This window comes from Spinacia oleracea, chromosome 6, assembly GCF_020520425.1.
Source record: "Spinacia oleracea cultivar Varoflay chromosome 6, BTI_SOV_V1, whole genome shotgun sequence".
NCBI classification, from domain to species: domain Eukaryota; kingdom Viridiplantae; phylum Streptophyta; class Magnoliopsida; order Caryophyllales; family Amaranthaceae; genus Spinacia; species Spinacia oleracea.
This window is the reverse complement of record NC_079492.1, coordinates 150,108,442-150,134,113: the sequence shown is the minus strand read 5'-3', so window position 1 is coordinate 150,134,113 and position 25,672 is coordinate 150,108,442. Positions and strand designations below refer to the sequence as shown.

Here is a 25,672-nt window from a genome sequence, read left to right as displayed (position 1 = left end):
TAGTGTCTTATATTCAGAGATAGTTGCCTTCCAAGATTAAAGTCCAAAATAAAATAGTTTGTGCCAAAATATTAGAGATGTCAAAACTAACCCAATCTGAGTCATTTGACCGATCTCTGACAAAAAAGTTTATAAATTTAATCCGCATGATCATAATAAACCATACCGAACATTTTCGATTCGACCCCGATATATAACCAACCGAAAACCCGATTTGACGTTCCTAGGAAATGTATATTCTTTACTCTAGGCCTTTCTTTTTTATACGTAGTCCACCATCTCTAAGCCCAACCCAAAACTCTTGCAAGATTCTTTTCTTTGAGCGTAAGAAACTTATACAAGAATTTAAATAAAAAATAGAAACAAATTCCTTTTTCTCCTCACAGTGTTCTCGGTGGTTCTTCATTTCCTGCTCATTTTGCTTCGTCTTTCCCACCACCCAGAATTTTCTACAGTAGAGAAGAGAAAGTTGAGAGAAAACTCGACGATGTCGGCGATTGAGTACTTGGAAGCAGTCAACAGTTCGAATCCAGAGCTTGGCGATTGGTACAGTTCTTTCGCACATCTGTATACCAAGGAGCTATGGCATCAACTTACTGTCGAGCTCGAGAAGTTCATCGCTCTCCCCGTCTTCCAGGTCCGTTGATTTCTAGTTTTATTCATTGAGTTTCATAAAATGTTGTGATTGTTTTAGTTGATTTTGTTTGAATTTGTTGTTGATTTTGCTGCAATTGTGTTTTGGTTTGTTGATTTGTTCGGCATTTCGAGGAACTTAGGGTTTTGTGATTTGTACGGTTAAGTGTAGTGAGGGAAGGGTTTTGAGCGGAATTAGGGTTTTAGATTGGTTTGAATGTGTCGATGTATAAATGTGATTGAGGAAACAATTGGAAAATGGTTGAATTGTGGTTTGTAGTCTGCTATATTAGTATTTTCTGAAATCAGTGTTATAACGATGCAAAGAAAGAATAAAGAACGTAATAAAGAACGCAGAGAATTTAACGTGGTTCACTAACAATGTGTTAGCTACGTCCACAGGCAGAGGGTAGTAAAGTTTTATTGATCTTGAGGAGTACAGATTACAGAATACGACTAGGTTATGACCTAAAGAGTTTATATAGTACTCTCTAGAGTCTAGACGGACGCGGAAAAGCCCAGAAAATAGGCCAAAAACAGATAACCCTAGTCCAGAATCCCGTGCTGGGGCGTTGCAGTAAGGGGCTTGACCGATTCAAGGCATTATTCTAACAATCAGGAACTGCTGTCGTGAAACTAATGAGATAAGTGATGCTTGATTTTGGGAGTTTCTTCAATGTTATATCGCTACTGGTTTTGCAAATGCTGGATTTGTACCAAGCTTGAGTCAAATGGAACTTCTTACTGCCTCATTTATTGGCTGGTCTGTAATGTTTGATGAATAAAGAAACTCTTTGTCTACACAATTGGTTTCTGTTAGAATTGTAGAACCTTAGACTCACATGTGATGCTTAGACTTGGGAATAAGGATTAGCGGATATTTGACTAGTGTCATAGGTTAGATATACTTAGTTTTGGGAAGTCGAATAGTGTGGTATTGATATGGTTTTTAGCTAATGCTGGAGCTATACTTTGTTTGAAACAGAGGTGGATTATCGTATTTGTTGTGTTTTATTCCGAGAAGGTTCCTTGGTTTTATTTGTTGGTTGAGGGTTCTCTTTTTACTAAGATTCAACTACGTTGTCAAATACTCATATGTGTCTAGGTGTCAAACCTGACCATTTTGTGAAATCTTTTGGTCTAAATTGAGGTTTGATGGGTCCAGAGTTCAAGTTTCATGTGTCATTGAGGTGAAATGAGTGTCCAAGTAAGTATAAAAAATGTAGTAAATAGCTGGGTTCAATGCACGGGATGTGCAAGCATGTGAATGCTAGATTGGGAAGATAACCTAGCCTATTGTGAATTACTCCCTCCGTCCCTAAAAAGATTGTCCCGAACCACATTTTCACTTTATAAAGAAAGAAGGCAAAAGAAAACAAGTGGGTTGCTAATCTTGTCTTTTTGCTATTTTAAGCGTGAGATCTGCCCAAGGTCCAGATGCAGTATGTTATATAACTTAATGATCGTCACTCTATAGAATTATGGCTTGAAAAATCTGATGGATCATCAAGAAATATAAACGCTGTAATCAGCTGTCTCGTTACATAGCTCATGGGTTTTTGTGTGACCAGTGATTGCTTTCTTGACTTGTCTGTTGGGTAGTGGGAGTGCATTTTCCGCCTTCCACGGAGAGGATCATATTGGGTATACCCGCGAATGTTTGTTGCACTGAAGTTTGATACTAGAGTATATTACATCTTGAAGGGAAAACAATTTTTGGCTAATTGTATTCAATTGACTTGTCGTTGATTAACTAGCAGTTGATTATTTTCGTAGAATCTCTCTATCCATTCTTCTTTCCACAGTTTTTTTTTCCTCTAAAGTCTATCCAGACTGTTTGCTTTTTGGTTGTACTCATTCCTGATGTTAACCTGTAACGTCTCTAATATTTTTAATGCAGACTGGTGATGCCCTGATACCATTCTATCACAATTTCATCACTGACTTTGAGACAAAGATAAATCTTCTTAAGCTTGCTCATTTTACTGTCATAGTATCCCGACAGTATGCGGAGAAAGAAGCAGCTATTGGTTATCTTGAAGGGGTGATTGAAAAGCTTCATGCTACAAAGGAGAATCGTATAGAGGAACCTGTCCTCTATGTAAAGATGCAGATTGCTTTGCTTAAGCTTGAGCAAGGGGAACACAAAGCTTGCAAGAAGCTCTTGGAAGATGGAAAAACCACACTTGACAGCATGACTGATATTGATCCATCAGTTTATGCTAGTTTCTATTGGGTCTCATCTCAGTACCATAAAGCACGCCAGGAGTTTGCTGAGTTCTACAAAAGTGCTCTCCTTTATCTTGCTTACACATCAGTGGAATCTCTTTCCGAATCATTCAAGCTGGTAAATTTTCTGTTTGGTAAACACATTGATGGTTGTGTTTCTTAGCACTGTGAGTTAAATGTTTCCTCCTAAAGTGGTTGATGATTTGTCTGAACTGATGATCTTGCCATGTCTAATACTTAGATTTGATTGAAAATTTGAAAAACTGCAAACTAAGTTGTTGTGAAACTTTTGGGTGTGTGGTCAATGATGTATTATGGTACATACTCGATTGGAAGTGCAGTGGGGATTTGCATTGATGTTGATGAAGTATGTGGGTTGTACGTTTGTTTGATGGGTGATTGTATATCAAACATATATTAACATGTTTTCTTTTGTTGCTGCTAAAGTAAATTGGGAAAGTAATTCAGATTGCTTGAATGGCTGTTTAGGATGTTGGTGAGAATAGAAACCTAGTAGGTTTGAAAGGAATTTATTGGATGGAAATATAAAAACATTTTCCTCTTTTCTTGGTGGTGAGATTTTATTTTTATTTTTTTGCATTATAATATATTTGTGATATAGGGTAGTTTCATATTTTGGCAACTATGTCTTTTTGCAGTGTTCTTATGTTTTTTTAATATACGTTTAGGACTTGGCTTTTGATCTTTCATTGTCTGCACTGTTGGGAGAGAATATCTACAACTTCGGAGAGCTACTTGCCCATCCAATTGTAAGTGTCCTTTGCTTGAGCTTGTTCTTTTAACATGCTTGTTTTTTAACGTTTCGGCCTAGATAATTGCTGTCAAAGATATGTTCGTGTGTGCATGTTCTTTGCTATTGATTGATTATTTCTTTCTGGTGCTGTTTTCAATTTGGTTCCCGTTGTTTATGTATTAATTACCACCTAGTATTATTTCAGTGAGACTTGGCAATTCTAACCCGGGTTTCACGGTTTCACCGAGTCTGGGACGTAGTCAAAACTATTAATGGGGACAAAACTGTGTATCTATTGTAAAACACTGGCTGCAGCAAACTGTTAATGGGACAAAACTGCATACTTATTATAAAATACTGGCTGCAGCATGCTGTGAAATAAAGTTCCCGTATTGTCCCCAGTACTGTATGGGGACATATTGGGTAGGGAGGATGGCTATCAAGTGAAGTACCTGTGCTACATAGATTTTAACTATCACGTCTCTATTTGAAAACTATATTTCCATCTTGATGTGAGTTTAACCCTTTAAAAAATAATGAACTAACTGCATACCTGAATTTAGCTTGTATGTTATCTTGAACTTCTCTTTGATGGGGATCAAACAGCTGTTCATGTTCCTTGTTTTAGATCTATCATGTAGATTGCTTTCTTATTTCCCAAAGCTGTCTACCTTCCCTGGGTGACTGGGTGCAGTTTGTTCATTATCTGAAGGACCTGGGTTGGATTCCGAACATCATCCTTGATAAGAAGGATGACATGGGGTTATTAAAGATACTGGGATCACATTTATTTTGAAGATTGCAAAATTTGGGATAATAGTATCTTGTTTTAGAAAAGAGGGAGTTAATATCTTTAATGCATGGGATTTTCACATTACTATGGGCCATTGTTATATATTCGTGGCATCGAATAGAGACTTGTTTGTGAGGAATTACCTTTAGTTCTGTTTTTATTTTGTGAGGAATGAGCTTATAAGGTAGCACGTCACTTCCAGCTGAGATTCTAGCCAAAAAGAGTTTTTTCTTATATATCTAAACACAATTTACCTTCCGTTGTGCTTTTATTTGGTTAGGAATGAGCTAATAAGGTAGCACGTCACTTCCAGCTGAGATTCTAGCCAAAAGAGTTTGTTCTTATATATCGATTTTGTTGACACAGAATAATAAGCTGTAGGAGTGTAGGGTGTTCAGTGTATTAAAAAAGGTTTCTTGTTGCTTGAAGTGCAGATGATTCTCTACATTGCCTTGTGGCGCTTAAGGCTCAACAATACCTCTAGGAGTCTAGGCACATGTTATAAATACTGTTGTTCAATGATATATCTGTTAATATGGCTCTCTTGGCGCTTCTTTGGGACAAAAACCATCACTCTGAGGTTGCCTGTGGTCCGATGTCTGGTAGGAGAACTTTTATAAAAACAACTGTTAAAGGAAAAAAGGCTATTCTTTTAGTTTATCTTTTTCATAAAATATCCTGTTTTCTAATGATTTTTCTAATTAAAGAAAAATATTATGCACCTCATTTGACATGGGCAAGTTTCTTCACCAAGGGTGTGTCTTCTCATTCATACGTTTCTCTTTTTCCCCAAGTTTGCCCCATGCCTTCAAATGTATTGTTTTTTGTTTAGCTTGCTAAGGATATCTCTGTAGTTACATGTATTGCTTTTGTTTGAGGAGCTCTCAATCTAGTTCATTCTATATGCTGCTCGTTGCTTGCAGAGTTACATTTTAATGGATCCCAATTTATATGTACAGATTTTCCCTTGATGTGCTTCTTTTGTCTTCTATGATCTGATTAAATATTCTGCTGCTTCCTTCAGTTGAAGTCTCTTCTCGGGACAAAGGCCGAGTGGCTTTACTATATCCTGCAAGCATTTAATAGTGGCAACTTGATTCGATATCAAGAACTATGCAATGTGCACAAAGATGCTTTGAATGCACAACCAGCATTGGTTGCTAATGAAAGAAAGCTTTTGGAGAAGATAAATATTCTCTGCTTGATGGAAATCATCTTCAAGTATGTCGTTATAATTGACAAGTTTTAGGGATGATCTAATTTTAGTGAAGTTCAATTCCTCTTGATGAATTTACAGTTTGAGCATGATAACCTAATGGCTATTTTAATTCTTTTGCAGCCGACCTGCAGAAGACCGAACAATTCCTTTGAAGGTCATCGCTGACCGCACTAGGCTGTCTATCGAAGATGTTGAGTATCTTCTCATGAAAAGTCTCTCTGTAAGTTGTGGGTTTTAACATTTTATACATCCCTTTATGGTCTTAATTTTTTTGGAAGTTTGTGTACTTGTGATTGTAACTCTTGATAATACTAATTGCAAATGAGAAGTAATATCTTATCACATCATGAGGAATAGTACACCAAGAATCACCTTTGCTAAAGGATAGTAATCATTTACAACTGCAATAAGTTCAGTTACGTTTAGTCCTGGCCCCTGGGCCAGTAAGGGTAACCAAGTTCAATTGACAACTACTATAAGTTTTAATAAGTTCAGATTTATTGAGTTCACATAAGTGAAATTTAGGTAAAGAGAACACACCCTGTGAAAAAAGTGGCTGGGTTTGGGGCGTTAATTTACAGAAAAAGTAAAGAGGAAAAACTTGTTGCGAAGGGAATGTCAAGTTTGCAGGACATTCCAAAATGGATGATGCTATACTCATTTATAGTGACAGGGGGAGTACTATATTAGGCAAGTGAGGTGTCTTTGGAGTCTAGATATTATAGCATTACCTCTCATATGCACAAACACTATGTAGTGGCTGTAAAAACGAATTTTCAGTCTCTTTTTACGCGTCATGACATGAGTACAGATTATGCATTCAGAAATAAATTTTTGGACATCCAATCGTTTTCTGTGAGTAAGAGGTTGCTTTGACCAACATTTCTGCACTTTTGTAACCCTCTTTACTATTCTTACCCTACACCTTGCTACTCTCTCTCTCTCACTTTATCCTCCTTTTATCCCCACCCCATTCCTCTATTTTTCAAAATTTTCAAATTACATATCTACATTAGCTGGGAGTCAAACAAAAAAAATAGAGGTAGTACTGATTATATATCATCTATCAAACACCCTTTCCCCAGAAATTTATTTTAACAAGTAAAAAGGAGGTGAAGTGAACCTAGAATAAGTAAGTTCTCAATGTGAAGGGCTCTTATTGGCTTCCTGAGAGGGACTGTGTTGTTTTTGTAACTATTCCTTCTGTCAACATTCACCAGAGAAGACAATAACTTGTCGTCTGGTGTACTAGAATGTCTCAAAAGGGGTTCATCGATTTATTGTAGGTTTATGTATCGTAAAATGCTTATGTGTTGTATTATATTCCGCTATTTGTGCTGGTAATATCTTTCCATGGTTTGTTTAATCCTTTGTTGTGGGATACAGGTTCATCTTATTGAGGGAATCATTGATCAAGTTGAGGGGACAGTTCATGTATCCTGGGTGCAACCAAGAGTATTAGGGATTCCGCAAATCACGGCTCTGCGTGCCCGGCTCGATAATTGGCTGGGGAAAGTACACACCACGTTGTTGTCTGTTGAAGCTGAAACACCAGATCTGATCGCGTCATAGTTTCTGATGTGCGGAGAAGCTTCTAGAACTAATTCATAGCCTGCTCACAAAATCACATGATGCTGCATCAGTTAGTGCACCTGAACATATGATCTTGTTAATTTGTTAGAAGAATGCAAGGCCTCTGATATGATCTTCTAGGTATATACATGATGTTACACCCTCTGGAATTCACTCAATATTTTGAAAATCAATACTGAAACTACTGCTGCGAATTCACGTCTTTTGTATGTGAAGGAGTTGGTTTCTTGAGATCCCAGTAGTTGCTTTTTTGTTAAACAAACATGCACAAGTTCTCTCAATGAAGCTGCAATTGATTTTTAGGTTGTTCATATTCACTTCCTTTCCTTAACAGAATTACATTGTTAGTTTGTTTCAGAACAGATAATCTGCACACCTTTTCATTTATGTGAAAATAGCAGCAGATTGATACTCGAGTTTGTTAAGTTCATCCTGCTTCATCTACACCATTTGAAGGTGTTGGAGTTTTGCTGTTAATTTGGTAATAGAATTTGAGTTTTGGATTGTCTTTTTAAGTAAAAGATGTTTCTAAACAGAAAACAGGGAAAAATCTGATGATATATTAGAGTATGCATTTTGGTTATCTTCTTTCTTTGGCAGTTAAGATTCTATCTGCAGACATAACCCAGCTGACTAGAATTGATGCAGGTTTTTTTCGTTGAACACCTTGAAAAAGTGCTATTTTGGACAGGAAAAGGGATTTCATAGAAGGTTTTCCCCTCCATATTCTGTTATAGAAGCCATAGAAATGGTCGACTATTCTTTCGTAATCCCAAATAGGCAAATACTGCTGCCAAATGATGAAACAAGAGATGTAAACAGTAATAAAAAAAGAGGAACTTTGTGTATCAGAATTTGAATTTAGTACAAAAACCATATTAACTGTAGGAAACTTTACAAGTATCTAGTACTACGTATATAATTACAGATTATAAGCAGAACAGAAAGTAAAGATTCACACTCACAAATGGCCTTGGCACGATAGCACCTTGTTGGTGGTGTAAACAAGGCAGGTTCGACAAGCACAGGATGACACAAGAAGAGCATACGTCTCTCTTGGTGTTGTGGCCTATGTATTTTGGTTACCTACGTAATATATGTAATAGTCTATAAAGACCTTAGTGGTTTAGAGAAAAAGACTATGTCGACAGACGACAGTTGACTATATGTTCATGTAATCTTCAGCAAGCTAGATTGACGCTTTTAGAATCTTCACCGGGTTTTCGACTATTGGATTCACAAGATGCTTCCGATGTACTCGAGAACTCCCGTGGTTGACCCATTTCTTCTTGTGCCGCCATTCGTGGTGGTGGACTTGGTGCCGTTGATGGTGGTGGAATTTCCGAACATGGTGTCTTACCTGAGCTCGTGGATGCGCCGCCGCTGCTGAACTACTGCTACATATTACCAACAACAGCGCAAGAAAAACAGATAACAGAATAACCAGACTGTTGGATTTTCCCATATTCTTCTTTTTTGTAATATCTTTTTGGTAAACAATAAGGTTATGTTTTGGTTGTAGCAGAAATATGAGAGTTTATATAGTGTAAATTTTGGTTATCATTATCATTTTGCCAACTAAGTTTGACTCTCTCACAAAATACTGGTTGATAAAAAATCTGAAACTTCTGCTTTTTCTTAGGCGAGTGGTGAAATTGATGTCGACTCAGTCGACATTGGTTTCACGTTATTTGACTTGTTCGTTAAAGACGTTATTTAGGGACGTACTATTTTGGTTTGTTTGTGGGTTTTCCTATGAAAAGGGTGAGGAACACGATTGCTTATCTAGTCCCCGTATAAGATACCGACCTTAAATTTCTCACTTCAATCATTTAATGAGGAACACGATTGCTTATCTAGTCCTTGTATGAGATACCGACCTTAAATTTCTCACTTCAAAGTTAATATAATTTCTCATTTCATTTTGAATTAATATAATTTCTCATACAAATTCCACTTCAAAAAACTTTTGAGTCCACTTGCCATTTTTTTTTACGGTTTTTATAATTTATGTTTTTTTCATAATCCGAATTGTGAAAAACATGATCATATTGCTTTTATGTGGAAAATTTGTCAAAAATGACATTTATATAATCCAAATTTTGCGAGAAATGATTTTGTATAATTCTTTTTTTGTGAAATCACACCTTAATGTAATTATTTTTTTTTTACGAAAGACAACCTAAGGGAGTTTCCGGCATTGATTGAGCTTTTCAGGCCATTGACTTGCACGTGGTATTTAGGCTACAAAGGTCATTGTTTTGCTTTATGATATTTTTTTTCTTTTTCATAATCCAATTGTGAAAACATGATCTTATTGTTTTTTATATAACCAATACGTGAAAACTCATGTTTTTCAAACTAATTTAATAATCCGGCTAATTGTTAATTACATCCCATTGGTGAAAATATTGTATCTCTTCCTTGTTTATTTTGGATGAGGGTTAGGTTATTTATTTGGTGGGGTTGGTAGTAACTACGAGTAGTTGCTAGCTCCATTAGTCATTAGTCATTAGTCATTACCAATGTTGCTTGTAGGATTAGATTAATTAAGATAATAATAAAATAGTAGTAATTAATACATAAGATTACAAGGAAGATGACTTGGGTCACCTATATATGTATGACCTACGTATGACTATCGATCTACCAATAATGGGGTGCCTTCATCATGATCCATTCATGCCCCCCGTTGTGTGTCATTAGAACTCCTATCTAGCACTTCACTAGTTCATTATCATTAACAAACATGCAATTATCTATTATTATCATTATTATTATTATTATTATTATTATACAGTGGCGAAATCAGGATTTCAGAATTATTGGTGACAAGAAAAAATTTATACAGAAAATTAATAGTAAGTACAGTTGGGCTTGACACCAAAAACTTACAACAACTTTTCAAGCTCCCATTCCGCTAGAGTATACATTGGCTCACTTAACGTGACCATATATATGATATTTTGAGCTAATGGGGAAGGCCATGACCCTCACCAACCCCCTCTAGTTCTGCCACTGTTCTTACAAGCTCGAGAGATGAGTGGCAAAGTTTGGTTAAGAGCTTGTGTGACAAAATTAATTGTTGTACTTGGTTGTCAAAATGACTCGTATGACAAGTGTTCGCTAAACTTATTTTCCTAGCACTTACATTAGAGTCAAAAGTAAAATAAAAATCGTATATCTACCTTTACCCGACCTGGTTAATTAGCGAGATTGGACAATAGATTTGAGAAAAAATAAAAATTTAGACGGGCTAACCCCGAACCGTTATTGTTAGCGGACAGGCATGAGCGCAAATGCATGATTATCTTTGTCACGAGTAAGCCCTTCCGACCCGTTTATATAATAATTTGTTTTTATTTTTTAAGTTACCCGCTTATGGTTGTATTAGAAATAAAGTAACCTATTACTACGTACAAGAATAACAATTGAGGTTGGCATGAGTGGTTAAGGGCCTCTTGCTCCTTAACCAAGGTATCGGGTTCGAGCCTTGGGAATGGAAAAAATCTCAACTGGGAGGGATGCTGCCCATCGAGGTACCCATGCAAACTCCCACGGGAGATTACCTCGCCGAAGACGGTGGGAACTCCTCGTAGTAGAACCAAAAAAAAACTACGTACAAGAATAAACAACAAAGTAAGGAAGTGTGATCGTGATTCTGCTAACCATAAATTCATAATATGAAGCCCGTTGCATAATTTTCCTCTCAACAATGATCAAAAGACTTAAAGAGATCGAGTCAAAATATTAGAGATCACTTTCAGCATGAAAAAAATGTTGTGCCATAGGCCCATAAAGCATAATCAATCTCCTAGACTTTGTTTTTTATACAAAAATTCAAACCAACAACATAAATTACATGGCACCCCTTACTCCTTTAGCCCAACACAAATAAAAACCATTGCAAGCTAACAACTAATCTCTAAGCCCAACCCAAAACCCTTGAAGATTCTTTTCTTTCTTGGAGGAACAACTAAATATGGTGCAAGTATAAATTATAATGTGGTTGAAATTATGTGAGATTGGTCAATTTAAATTTATAAAAGGTTACTAAAAGTATAGAGCGGACATTTTATTAAAGTAATAAAGTAGATTAACTTCCGCCAAAGTTATAACATCCGCCAACATAAACAGAGCGGACACTTTGCGGAAAAGTACCAAACAAGTTATGAAAGACTACGAGTATCCCACCTTGCCACTAAGTAAGCTACCGTATTAAGATCGTTAGTTGTTTTCAAATCATTTAAATTGATCCCCCCCCCCCACCCAAATAAAATAAAATTAAAGGTCTCAGCCTTATGTAACCTTTTTTTCATCATGTAATTTTGAATCAAATCATGCTTCATTCTCTTTAGTGTATAATCAAAATTGAGCATTTTTCTACTTGTATGCCAGTTTGAGAAGTGTAACTTTGAATTCCTTTGTGCACTTGATTTTTTTTTTAATAGGTAAGAAGAAGGAACCCTAACTGAACCAGCACCTAACACAGATTAACCAGCCAAACTCCGCAGGTCATCGGTTGAGCCACTCCCAAACATTTCGCAGTTAATGGGGCTCGAACTTGTGACCTCCAAGTCACAAGGTGAGTTCCTCACCAACTCCACCAACTTATGTTGGTTTCCTTTGCGCACTTGATGCTTCATTCTCTTTGGTGTATAATCAAAATTGTACATTTTTTCTACTTTTATGCAAAGTGTGAGAAATGCAACTTTGAATTCCTTTGCGCACGTAATGCGTGCATGACATTTTATATGAATATCGTAATGAGTTTATTTTCTCATTTAAACAAATTTAGTATACTAGTGAGGATATAATATGATTTCAATAGAGGGACTCAAATTCCTCAAGCGTTCCCTTATCAAAATAGTGATACTTCATACTTGCTCTGTTTGTTATTAATCTTCCGTCTTTCTAATTGTGTGTTTCAAAACATTATTCATTTTTAAAATCTTTCTTATTATCCAATTATCATTTTTGTACACTATTTTAATTTTTTTTTAACGGTATACTAATTATACTTAGAGACTAGGAAATACGAAGTATTAGATTTATAGTTTCCCTCAAAAAAAAGTATTAGATTTATAGTCGCATTAATTTTCCTAATATAATTAGAGTATTTGTTAATTTTATTATAACCAATTATGTGATCAATAAAACACAATTTAACACTTACGTCTCCCCTCCGGTGTTCGACTGTTCGGTGCTTCCTTATTCTCTGTTCAATTTGCTCCGTTTCTCTCACTAGCCCAGAATTTCTACAGTAGAGAGAGAAAACTCAACGATGTCGGCGCTTCAGTATTTGGATACACTCAGAAGTGCGCATCCAGAGCTTGGCGAATGGTACAACACTCTCGCAGATCTGTACCAGAAGAAGCTATGGCATCAGCTTACTCTCGAGCTCGAGAAGTTCGTCGCTCTCGCCGTTTTTCAGGTCCGTAATTTTCGAGCTTTAATATCTCAGTTTCAATCTTTTGAGTTCCATTGGTTTTGTGTGATTGTTTTTGTTGATTTTGTTTGAAATTGAGGTTGATTGTTGCCGCAATTGCGTTTCATTTTGCTGATTTGTTATGTATTTTGCGGAATTTAGGGTTTTTGTGATTTGTCGGGTTCAGTATTGCGATGTTAGGGTTTTGGGGGTAGATCTTTTGGAGGATTTAGAAAAATTAGGGTTTTAGATTGGTTAGAACGTTACGAGGTGTTTGAATTGGTGTTTATTTGTGTGTTTCATCTGCGGAATTAGTACTGCGTGAAAGCAAGAACCGTTGCCATGTAATTAATTGGATTAGTCATGCCTGATTTGAAATCTACTAATGCCACATTGCTATTGGTTTTGCAAATGCTGATTTTGTACCGGAATTTAGTCAAATGGAACTGCCTAGCTGTATTGGTCTATCTCTAATGATTTTATGAGTTCAAGTGTTTGATGGATAAAAAAGTTAATTTTCTACTCTACACAGTTGGTTTCTGTTAATATTTTAGGCCCATATACTTGCATGTGATGCCTAGACTTGTGAATAAGGTTTGGCGGATATTTGGTATGGATCGAAGGTTAGAAATGTCTTGTTTTGGGGAATTTCTTTGTCTTCTTGGTCTACTTGTAGTCGAATAGCGTGGTTTCAATATCGTTTTTTGCAAATGCTGGGGTAGCTGAAGTTGTACTTTGTTTGAAACAGAGGTGGATTATCCTGTTTGTTGTGTTTTGTCCCGAGGAGCTTCCTTGGTTTTATTTGATGGTTTAGTGTTCTCTTTTTACTGAGGTTCGACAACCAATGTCAAATACGCTCATGTGTCTAGGTGTCAGACCCGACCCTTTTGTGAAATCTTTTGGTCTAAATTGAAGTGTTTGTGTCTAGAGTTCAAGTTTTCCACATGTGTTGTTGAGGTGAAATGAGTGTCCGAGACTTAGTTGAGGTGAAATGAGTACTTAGTTTTGTCTTGTTCTTGTTTCTACTTTATTAGCACTCGTATATTGAGGACTAGGTTCATTTTTGTGAGAAAGTTCTGTATGCATTATTAATTATTTTTCCAAGATGTCATGTGTCTTGCACCCTAGTTGTTGCCTGCTGTATACTTCCCACTGCATTCAAAAAATATAATATGCTGGTCAAAAGAAACCTGTTCTATAGAATAATTTTGAGAATTATTGATCTCTGGTATGTAGAAGCTTGTTGGCTTGTGAATTCAATCAATTCAGTTTGGTTTTTTTAGTGATGTCTTGCTACCTGAAAAATTTCTACATACAAATGTTCACCATGCCAATTTTCCATTAATATCACCATGACGATTTACTGTAGATGTAATCACTTGCCATCTCATCCTTGCGTAAATTTTCCATAAAAGCAACGAGGCTGATGATTATCATTGTTGGTGTCTTATTTTACCCCAGTCACTAGGCTTTATATTTCTTGAAGTACGAACATAAACCTTCCTTTTCTTAAGATGGTTACAAATGAACACATTCCTAATCGTAATATTGAGTTGGGATCATGCACTTTTTTTCTTCTTCTTTCTGACTGACCAAACTAGTGTGAAACATTTAAAAATGTGGGAAATAGATGGGTTCAATACATGGGATGGGCAAGCATGTGAATGTTTGGTTGGGAAGATAACATAGCCTATTGTGACTTTATTTTGACAAGGCCAGAATATAAAGCCATGAGTAACCCAACTTCCATTTTATCGAGATGACAAGGTATTTAGTTTTAGACACTTATTGCAACATGGTAGTTTGCACTTTGCTCTTAGGCTCCGTTTGGTAGGGCGTAAAACGTTTTCATTGTAAAATGATTTTCCATGGAAAATATTTTTCAAGGGAAAACACAATTCCAAACTAGTTTTCCTTTGTTTGGTAACTTAAAGGAAAATGGGAGAAGATGGTGAAGATTGAGGGGAAGAAAGGAGAGGGAGGTAAGGAGGAAGAAGGAAAAGTGATTTCCCTCCCTTTCAAATGGAAAAGGGTTTTCCACCTTTGAGGGAGTCATGGAAAATTGTTTTACATCCCTTACCCAACCAAACAACGTAAAATGATTGAAAAGGGGAAAATCGTTTTCCACGAAGACGTTTTACGCCCTATCATACGGAGCCTTAGGCCAAAAGATGACTGACTTCAACCATAAAACTGAAGAAGTTTAGAAGATTTCAACTTCTAATTATGGAATGAGAAGTTCTTTGCTTCTTTGTCCCCGTCGTAGTTCATGCCTATGATTATATTTTACTTCTGTGCACCCAATCAAAAGTGCATCCTGTATAGACCCTATTTGACTCGGGTAAAACCCTCAAACGGGTTCAAAATTACGTAGGATGTAAGACCCTGCATCCGGCACACTTTTGTGGCTTATGGTCCTGCTTGACTGATCATTTGTCATGAAAAAGCTGCAACTGAGGATTTTGGGATATGGAATTTGAAGTCTAACTTTAGATCTGCGACTGTCAGACAACTTGCAATGTTCTATATCTGTTATCCTGTCTGATAATGAATTTTTCATATATGGTTGCTGATTCTTGGGTTTGATAATTGAAACCCAATCTGCTTTCACCAGTTTATGAAGGCAGACACCATGCAAGATCATGTATTGCACATAAATAAGCTGTCAACTGTTTCTTTAACTCCAAAATTCCATGTTTTACGAACCTAATGCACCTCTAATATAACCACGACAATCCATTTGAATACTATTAGCAAAAAACATATTACATTTAAGATGTAATATACTCAAGTATCAAACCTTAAGTTTAACACGCAGTCACACATATACCTAATATGATCCTCTCAGTGGAAGGTAAAAAAATGTAGCCTCCCCCAGACAATTCAAGACACTTCAGTAATCACTGGTGACACAAAAGCCCGTGATGAGCTTATGCAACGGGATAGCTGATTATAGAGCCTATATGAAGAAATCATATACTAGAAGTGGACTACTGAAATGGACAACAATTTAATGACTTTCGTAGAATCTCTTTATCCATTCTTCATTTCACAGTTCATTTTGTTTGTCTTTTTTTAAATTGATCTAGGCTGTTTGTCTTCTGGTTGTACTCCTTCCTGATGTTAACCTGTAACACCTTATTTTCAATGCAGGCTGGTGATGCCCTGATACAGTTATATCACAATTTCATCACCGACTTTGAGACAAAGATAAATCTGCTCAAGCTTGCTCATTTTGCTGTCATAGTATCCCGACAGTATGCGGAGAAAGAAGCAGCTATTGGCTATCTTGAAGGGGTGACTGAGAAGCTTCATGCTACAAAGGAGAATCGTATAGAGGAACCTGTCCTCTATATAAAGATGCAGATAGCTTTGTTCAAGCTTGAGCAAGGGGAACAAAAAGAATGCAAGAAGCTCTTGGATAATGGAAAAACCACACTTGACAGCATGACCGATATTGATCCATCAGTTTATGCTAGTTTTTATTGGGTGTCATCTCAGTACCATAAAGCACGACAAGAGTTCGCCGAGTTCTACAAAAATGCTCTTCTTTATCTTGCTTACACATCAGTGGAATCGCTTTCCGAATCATTCAAGCTGGTAAATTTTCTGTTTGTTTAATTTTGATCATGTCAAGGGTTTTCTCTTAGATTGTTTTTGTTGCACCAATATGGTACTGCTATACTAGTCAGTGATTTTGACAAATAGACTAGATCACTGGTTTTGTGAGCTTAAATGCTGTTTCATGATTTTTGGTTTAGTCAAGAATTATTGGCTTAATCTGAATCCATAACCAGTAGTCCAGTAGCAGTACCATGACTTCCGCTTGCAAGTCCTACTATGTAGTATTGCTTCCTCAGAGCTATTGGTAATTTGGTAGACAGTTAGACAGCCATTAGCAAGGATCTAACTGTGTTATTTAAACTGGATAGTCAACAAGGATACTACTGGGTTACTTGTTGCTTGGATGAATACTAGATGCTTTTTTAAAGGTGAGGTGTTGCATAGTCAATATCACATTGTGGACTCAGGTCTCATCTGTTAAATATCAAATTAATTGTTATGTCCCTTAGTATTACGAGTTAAATATTTCCCTCTAGAATGTTTGATGATTTGTTTGAACTTGTGTTCTTGTGATGCGTAATACTTGGGTTTGATTGAAAATTGCAAACTAAGTTGTAAGCTCTGGGTGTGTGGTCAACACTGTATTCTGGGGAATACTCGATTAAAAGTGCATTGGGATTTGCATTGATGTAGACGAAGTTTGTGATTTGTTTGATGGGTGATTGTAGATCAAACATCAGTATTTACATATAATCTTTTGTTACCGACTTACTGCTCAAGTTAATTGGGAAATTAAATTATATGATCTGGACTGCGTCGATACTTGGATGGTTGTTTAGGATGTCGGTGAGAATAGAAAGGAAATATGAAGTACTGTTTTATTTTTGGTTTTTTTTTATTTAATGTGTTAGCGATATTGGACAATTTTTAGACATTTTGCAACCATGTCTTTTTGTAGTGTTCTCATGTTTTTTTTATTATACATTTAGGACTTGGCTTTTGATCTTTCATTGTCTGCACTGTTGGGAGAGAATATCTACAACTTCGGGGAGCTACTTGCCCATCCAATTGTAAGTCTCCTTTGCTTTTTTTTTTTTTCTTTTTCTTTTATATGTTTTGTCTTGCTACTTGCCCATCCAAGTGTAAGTCTCCTTTATTTGATCATTCATGTTTGCAAGTTCTTTGCTATTGATTGTTCCTTTGTGGTGTTGGTTTTCAGTTTCGTTCACGTCATTTTTTAGATAAATTTCGTTCCTGTCATTTATGTATTAGTTACCATCTATTGTTAATTCTGTGAGAATTAGCAATTCTAACCTAGGATTGACCGAGTCAGGAAAGAACAACCCTGTAAATGGGGACAAAATGCCTTATTTAAAAATTGTAAAGTACTGGGTGCAGCATGCTGTTAAATAGAGTAGCCGTATTGTCTTATGTACAGGGACGTATTGGGTAGAGGGGATGGCTATCAAGTGAAGTACCCGCTACATAGATTTTAACTATCACGTCTCTTTCCTTATCTTGATTTCTTGGTATTAGTGCGACTATAAAATACAGTGAACTAGCACACCAGAAGTTAGCTTGTGTATAACTTTGAACTATTCTTTGATGAGGATCAAACGGCTGTTTATGTTCCTTGTCTAAGATCTATCCTGTAGATTGCTTTCTTTGTTCTAAAAGCTATCAACCTCCCGCTGGGTCCAGTTTGTTCATTCTTTTAAGGATCCAGTTGTATTTCGAACACCATCCTGAATAGGAAGGATGACATACGGTAGTTAATGATACTGGGATCACATATATTTTGAAGATTGCCAAAATTGGGAAAGTGGCATTTTGTTTTAAAATAGAGGGTTTTAATCTCTTTAATGCATGGGAGTTTCACGTTACTGCGGGCTAAGTCATTTTTATTGTGCTTTTACTGTAGGCTGTGATAGTTAGTGGTTTGTCTTTTTCTTATCAAATCCATTTATGTGTAGTTAGTTTACAATTTGCATTGAGAACTTTGTTAAATAGCACCTTTGAGAGACTTGTTTGTGAGAAATTACCTTTTGTTGTCTTTTTATTTTGTGGGGAAACAGCTTACTATAAGGTAGCTGGTAGCACATAATATCTAGTTTTCATCCAAAATAGTTTGTGCTTGCATGTCCATTTTGTGGACACATAATAATAAGTTGTAGGACATCCAATGTATTAAAAAAGCATTCTCTGTGCTTGAAGTACAGATGATTCTCTCTATGTTGCCTCGTGGCTCTTAAGGCACAACAATACTTTTATAGCCTGTTTGGGAATCTGAATTTCATTTGAAATTCTGAATTTGGCCCAATTCACTTGTTTGGATATATATGGAATTTGGAATTGAATTTGGGCCAAATCCATCCCTTGCAAAAATAAGTTCATTTTAAAATGTCATTTCAAAGGGTGTCATTTCAATTCCACATTGGCAGTAATCATGGCTCTCACTCCACCTTGCCCACTTTCTCTCTCCTATCCCAAACCCACCGCCGCTTTCACGACAACTCCACCACCGCCTTCTTGTCGACCACCCCCATAACCACCCTATCCACCTACATAATAGCCCTCTCCACTTGCACGACTCACGAGATCACCGTGAAATCCAAGAAATTCGCCTCAATCCTTCGTCGACGACAGAACTAGACTCCTCCGCCGCGAATAATCCTTTATTTGATTTTTTGGATTTGCTAAATTATTTCTATCAAATTCTTCCATAATCAAAATCGGATAATGTATTTTGATGTTTCAATTCATTACCTTTGGTATGCTGAAATCTTCAATTGGTAATCTTGATGATTAAATTTAAGGTTCAATTGGTAATCTTCAATTGCATTTTGATGTTTAAATTTCGATCTCTTTCTAGGAGAAATTTAGTAATTTTTCCCGCAATTGTACCACTCTTTCTCTCTCTTCTTTTTTTCTTTATTTTTAATTTTTTTTTGGGATTCAATGATATGAGTATTTATGTAAGCAATATGATATGAGAGATCTGCATTGTTCTAGGAAAAGAAGGTGAATAATTTTTTTAATTATAGAACTAAAATATCACATATTTCCCAAACACTATGTTAGAATTGAAATTATGGAATTGAAATTATTGGTGTTTGCCAAACACTTGATTTGGAGTTCAATTTCAGCATTTCCATTCCCATATTTGAATTCAAGAATTTCAAATGAAATATAAGTTACAAACACTACCTTAGGCACATGTTTTAAATACTGTTGTTTCATGATTTATCTGTTAATTATGGCTCTCTTGGCGTTTCATTGGTGCACCACCACGTTCATGTTGCCTGTGGTCAGGACTCAGGAATTCACCGGCTTAGCAAAAACCTTTTTGTTAAAAAAACAACTGTTAAGAAGGGTTATTCTTTGAGTTATTTTTTTTAGGCGTATACAAAATATCCCGTTTTCTAATGATTTCTTTAATTAAAGAAAAATGATATCCCCTCTTTTGGGCTAGGCATGTTTCTTCACTCTCGAATTTCGTCTTATGCTATGTTTTTTTCCGGCTCTGTTTTCCCTAGTTTGCCTCATGCCTTCAAATATATTGGTCTGTTATTTAGCTTGCTAAGCATCTGGATATATCCGTATAGTTATCTACTCTGTAGTTTATTGCTTTTGTGTGAGGAGCTCTCAACCTAGTTCATTCTAAATGCTGCTCGTTGCTTCAAAAGTTACATTTGAATGAAGCCCAATATTTATGTACTGATTTTCCCTTGATGTGCTTCTTTTGTCTTCTGTGATCTGATAAATATTCTGTTGTTTCTCTCCGTCAGTTGAAATCTCTTCTCGGAACAAAGGTCGAGTGGCTTTACTATATCCTGCAAGCATTTAATACTGGTGACTTGATTCGATATCAAGAACTATGCAATGTGCACAAAGATGCTTTGAATGCACAACCAGCATTGGTTGCTAATGAAAGAAAGCTTTTGGAGAAGATAAATATTCTCTGCTTGATGGAAATCATCTTCAAGTATGTCAATAGTAATTAACAAGTTTTAATGATGAACTAATTTTAGTGAAGTTCAAATTTTCTTGATGAATTCATAGTTTGAGAATGATAGCCTAATGATTATTTTAATTTATTACGCAGCCGACCTGCAGAAGACCGGACAATTCCTTTGAAGGTCATCGCTGAGCGCACTAGGCTGTCTATCGAAGATGTTGAGTATCTTCTCATGAAAAGTCTCTCTGTAAGTTGTGTTTTAACATTTTATACATCCCTTTATGGTCTCAATTTATTTGGAAGTTTGTGTACTTGTGATTGTAACTCTAGTTAATACTTACTTGCAAATAAGAAGTAATTGCTTATCACTTGGATGAGATTAGGAATAGTCCACCAAAGCTTTTTGTGAGAAGGAATCACCTTCACTACAGGATAGTAATCATTTACTACTGCAGTCTGCAATAAGTTCAGTTATGTTTATTCCTGGTCCAATAAGGGCTAACAACTATAAGGTTTAATAAGTTCGGATAAGGGCCAATAAGTTGTTCAGATAAGTTTAAGTTAAAGTGAGTTCATATAGATAAATTTTAGGTGAAAAGAATACACCCTTGGTTCACTACCCCTCATTAATAAAGTGCTTGGGTTTGGAGCCTAACTTAACAGAAAAAATAGAGACGGAATGTCAACTTTGTGCCACATCCAAAATGGATGATGTTAAACTCTTTTATAGAGACAGAGGGAGTACTATTTCAGGCAAGTGAAGTGTCATTGGAGTCTTGATCTTAGAGCATTACCTATCAACCACTACCTAGTAGCTTTAAAACCAAATATTCAGTCTCTTGTACGTGTCATAACTCATGACATAATTGCAGATTATGCATTCAGAAATAAAAATTGTGGACTTCCAAATAATTTTCCGCGAGTAAGAGGGAGCTTTGACTAAAATTTTAGGACTTGTGGTGAATTTTCCCGAAGTTTAATTTATTTTTTTTCCTTTTATATACTACTCAATATCTGGTTTGGGTTACTTTCTCGTTCCATTCACTTTTACTTTATTCCATTTTTGACAAACTCCCTTTACTATCTTCCGCTGTTACCCTATAATATTTACGCCTTGCCACTCACTTACTCTTACTTTACCCACAATTTTCTTACACTCTCTCACCTTTTTCAAAATTTTCTTAAATTATGTATTACATTGGCTGGAAATTTAACAATAAGTGGAGGTAGTATATATATTATCTATCAAACACCTTATCCCCCATTTTATTGTGACAAGTAAAAGAAAGTTAAAGTCCACAATGTGAAGGGCAATTATTCCCTTCTGGAGAGAGATTGGGCTGTTTTTTATGGAACAATTCCTTCTCTGTCAACATTCGCAAATCTTCTGGTGTACTTGGAATGTGTTTTTTGGTAAATAAAAGATTATATTAATACCAAAAGAGAAGTTTAAGTACATCACCAGTACACCATTCCTCGTAAACAAGAAACACAGATTTCAGAGTCCAAGTTCCCCCACCGTCTAGGAAGGGTTGAGAACAAGATCCTCAGAAAACACCTTAAACTACGCAAAGCAAATCTCTCATTACGTCATTACAACCGCAAGCTACTTTAAAAATTATATTTCTTAAAAAAGCACCTGGATTTTTACAGCGCCCAGTGAATTTTGTTTTGTTCCTTTGAATCCAGATTGCGTACACAGCCCGTGTAGTTGCTTGATGTGTTGTTTTTTCCTACAAACTTTAGCAGCTTCCTGCACTTCTAGATCAAAAAGAAGTCCAGATCTTCCCAACTTCAAAATCTGTAAGATGCTATTCCAAATCCCAGCAGAATATGCACACTTACAAAATAAATGGTCAATGCTTTCACCAGCAGCATCACATAAACAACACATACCATCAGTTTGAACTCTCCACTTTAAAAGTCTGTTCTTTGTAGCTAGCCTGTGAAGAATAACCAGCCAAGTAATGAAAATGCTTTTAGGACTTGCTAGGTTATTACAGCAGACTCATTTCCAAGGAACAGCAATGCTAGGACCTCTCAAGCTCTTATAAAGTTGTCGTACAGAAAATTTATTACCTTTCTGAAATTGTGTTAAATGATCTTGATGCTGAAACATTTCTTTGCAACTTAGCACCTTTTTAAGAGTCCATGAAAGACCAGAAGGCACCACCGTGGACCAAACATCCCTTCATCTAATGTAGTAGGAGTGAAACCATCGAATCCATAGTTTATCCTGCTTAAGAGAAACCGCCCAGAATAATTTGCAGTGAACAGCTTTGTTCCATAAAGGGAGATCTAACAAGTTCCAACCACCAACAGATTTAGGTAAAACAAAGGTGCTCGCAAGCTACGAGAGCTCTTGTAGATTTATCCGAGGCTCCAGTCCAAAGGAAGGTTGTGCAGATTCTCTGAACCTCCTTTAGTACTTTCTTAGGTAATAAAAAAATCTGTCTCCAACACACCTGCATACTTAAAAGTACACTTTTGATCAACTGAATTCTGCCAGCGTAAGATGATTGTTTAGCAGCTCAAGATCTAACCCTTTGAACCATTTGTTAAAGGTTCATCTTCATCTAGTATTCTAGCCTGATTTTAGGAGTAGTGCCTAAATTGTCTACTTGTTGCATTATATTTGCTGTTAGTGCTGCTAATATTTGTCCAAAACTCATCCTTCAATCTCGTAATAAACACAGAAACTGAAATTCTGCTAGGCCTGTTTAAAATAGGTCATTTTATTTATTCCCTTTTCTTTGAACTCCAAATGAATTTGGATGCAGGTTCATCTTATTGAAGGAATCATCGATCAAATGGAAGGAACAGTTCATGTATCGTGGGTGCAACCGAGAGTTCTCGGTATTCCGCAAATCACATCTTTGCGTGACCGGCTCGATAGCTGGTTGGGCAAAGTAAACACAGCCCTCCTCTCTGTCGAAGCTGAAACGCCTGATCTTGTTGCATCATGATTAGGTTTTATCATATCTTCAATTAGGTTTTCATATCGAAACTTATTACATCGCGTTTCTCTTTTATTTACAATTCCAACATTTTTTTCTTAGTCAAGTTCTATAATTACTTCTACATACTTTTTCAAGAAATTCAATATTTCATTATTACTTTTATGCCAAGAACAGAGGAAGTACTTCGTATTATTTAATTACCCAACTGACCTTTACAATTTATAAGGATTATGAAATTGCATATGTTTTTTCAACACAAATGGGCAAATGGGCAAATATTTTACATTATTTAGCCAAACATGTAGGCTAATAATAGTATGAATATGAAGCGTGAATAAACTTCCTATTTGGGTAAAGGTGCTTGGCCTTGACTTCAGGTAACGCCTATCGGGGTATTTGGGGGATTATGTCTTAATAATGCAGATTGATTTGGCAAAACTATGAAGGCACTTTGTAATAATATTATTTAACTACTTTTTGCCGTTTTAATACACTACATGATGTTATTAATATTTTATGAATTGTCAAATGTCAATGAAGTATTTTGGGATGGCACAACACTCTTTTTAGTAGTCGCATCACACTTTTTTTTTCCCCTTGATGTCACACTTGATAAGTTTTTTATTGACTTTTTAGTCTCCCTTTTTTATTATTACATCTTGATAAAAAATAATAATTCTGACTTATCTCTACGGATTTTATAAGTCAACCTTGAAGTTATCCATCTTTTTTTTTTTGGACGGGATTGAAGTTATCCATCTAAAATGTACAAAATGCCTTATATTATGTATTCTTTTGAAATGGTTATCTTATGTAATTTTTGAAATTTAAAGCATGCATCACATACAAATATACAATGTACATATATATTGTATATTTTGAAGTAATAAAATGGCTGCACAAAAATTAGAGCAATGATAAGATCGTACAAAGTATGTCTAGGGGAGTGTTTATCTCAAGGGCATGGTAATGTGTTAGTACTTAGACACTTAGTACATACTACCTCCGTTTCAGAAAGTTCTTTACGCTTTGAAAAATGTGTTCAAAGTATAAAAACTTTGACCGTAAATTCTCACCATTATGTACATCAAAACGTTACATGTAAGATCTTGTTAGATTGGTCTCGGGATGTATTTTCAGAATATCAAATTTTTATGATTTTTTCACTTACGAAATTGGATATATTAGTAGTTAAATATTGCATTGGAGTCCGTACAAATAGTACCTGTAAAGATCTTTTTAAAACGGAGGTAGTACTCCGTATATATTAGCACCTAATTAAACATGAGAAATAATAATTATCAAATTTGAATATTTTTATTCCTAGTTGCAAGAACATGTAAATAAAATCAAATTTATTCTTCCATATGCTCTATTTATACACTTAATTAACTATTTTATTTGTACACTTGCACTTGCACTTGCACATGAGAAATAATGATTTATTTAATTTGTAAATTGCTAATCCTAGTTGCAAGAACATGGGAAAAAAGTCAAATAGTTTCATATATGTTCTATTTACATTTCGAATCATATAGCCACTTAACTAACGAATTTCCTAGCTTTTAAATTATTAATGCACCATTTACTTAGTCTTAAATACCAATTATAAGGTTGAAGCGCATCATTCTCGAATCGGACAGCCAAGTAATTATCTCACGTTTGAGCAGCGCAAAGGTCTATTTCACTACCTTAGATTCTACTGTTATGTTGAAGATGTTATATACTTATATCATTATTAGTGTTATGTTCTGTTTACTTTATTTCCACTTATTTCAGAAAAAATAAGTTCATTTAAGTTCGGAGAAGATAAGGTCAGGAACCATAAGTGTTGGTTAGATACATACCACTTATAACTAAAATAAGTTTTGATAAGTTCAGATAATATAAGCTCAGATAAGATAGCTCAGCAAAAATAAGTGAAAATCAGTTAAATAAGAAGCACATTAAATAGAAGTGAGCTTTGTTGCCCATCATCTTACTCATTAATGACTTTTGGAGTCGAATAAGTATGAGAGCACCATTGTCCTTGTAAGGCCTCCTCTTATACCCCGATAGATAAGGAGTAATGTATCTGTATATCAATATAAACATTGAGTAATTAGAAAGTCTTAGCCTATAATTGGTAATGAGAAATGATAAGTTTTCTGCGATTGTTGCATTTTCATTTAGTACCAAACAACATAGTTTGATAGAGGAAAGGTAGTTGCATTTTCTCATTTGGTACCAAACAACATAGTTTTTTAAAGTGGCTGCATTTTTATTTGGTACCAAACAACATATATAGTTTGGTACTCACAAGTCAAAGGTAAATGTTTTTTTGTGATGGATCAGACTCAATTTATTACATGAACTTACCGTTTAGCATTTAGTATTGGATTTAAATGCTCTACCGATTATAGTCTCAGAAACCCTCTTGAGTAATTGATTACCCACTTGGTAGATATGATGTAAGCATATATATACATATGGATCTCAATTTTATATAGTTCTACTTCCCAACAAGGCAGCAAGTAGACAAATATGATTACCCACTAGTAT

General features: G+C 35.7%; 2 protein-coding genes across 2 annotated transcripts; both read left to right on the top strand.

Annotated features, from left to right (window-relative positions):
* The first annotated feature begins 268 nt into the window (after positions 1 to 268).
* On the top strand, positions 269 to 7,646 carry LOC110801361 (26S proteasome non-ATPase regulatory subunit 13 homolog A). The gene is made up of 6 exons (XM_022006709.2): positions 269 to 637; positions 2,534 to 2,980; positions 3,552 to 3,632; positions 5,434 to 5,630; positions 5,749 to 5,848; positions 7,015 to 7,646. The coding sequence occupies exons 1-6, from the start codon at positions 488 to 490 to the stop codon at positions 7,198 to 7,200; spliced, it is 1,161 nt and encodes a 386-aa protein (XP_021862401.1). The 5' UTR covers positions 269 to 487; the 3' UTR covers positions 7,201 to 7,646.
* A 4,714-nt stretch (positions 7,647 to 12,360) lies between these two features.
* On the top strand, positions 12,361 to 23,323 carry LOC110801360 (26S proteasome non-ATPase regulatory subunit 13 homolog B). Its single transcript, XM_022006708.2, has 6 exons — positions 12,361 to 12,655; positions 15,803 to 16,249; positions 17,203 to 17,283; positions 20,002 to 20,198; positions 20,319 to 20,418; positions 22,952 to 23,323. The coding sequence occupies exons 1-6, from the start codon at positions 12,506 to 12,508 to the stop codon at positions 23,135 to 23,137; spliced, it is 1,161 nt and encodes a 386-aa protein (XP_021862400.2). The 5' UTR covers positions 12,361 to 12,505; the 3' UTR covers positions 23,138 to 23,323.
* Positions 23,324 to 25,672: the final 2,349 nt, after the last annotated feature.

Coding starts and splice junctions, on each gene's coding strand:
- LOC110801361 (XM_022006709.2), top strand. CDS start 488: ATGTCGGCGATTGAGTACTTGGAAGCAGTCAACAGTTCGAATCCAGAG. Junction 2,981..3,551: donor TTTCCGAATCATTCAAGCTG/GTAAATTTTCTG, acceptor ATATACGTTTAG/GACTTGGCTTTTGATCTTTC. Junction 5,631..5,748: donor TTGATGGAAATCATCTTCAA/GTATGTCGTTAT, acceptor ATTCTTTTGCAG/CCGACCTGCAGAAGACCGAA.
- LOC110801360 (XM_022006708.2), top strand. CDS start 12,506: ATGTCGGCGCTTCAGTATTTGGATACACTCAGAAGTGCGCATCCAGAG. Junction 12,656..15,802: donor TCGCTCTCGCCGTTTTTCAG/GTCCGTAATTTT, acceptor TTTTCAATGCAG/GCTGGTGATGCCCTGATACA. Junction 17,284..20,001: donor AGCTACTTGCCCATCCAATT/GTAAGTCTCCTT, acceptor TCTCTCCGTCAG/TTGAAATCTCTTCTCGGAAC.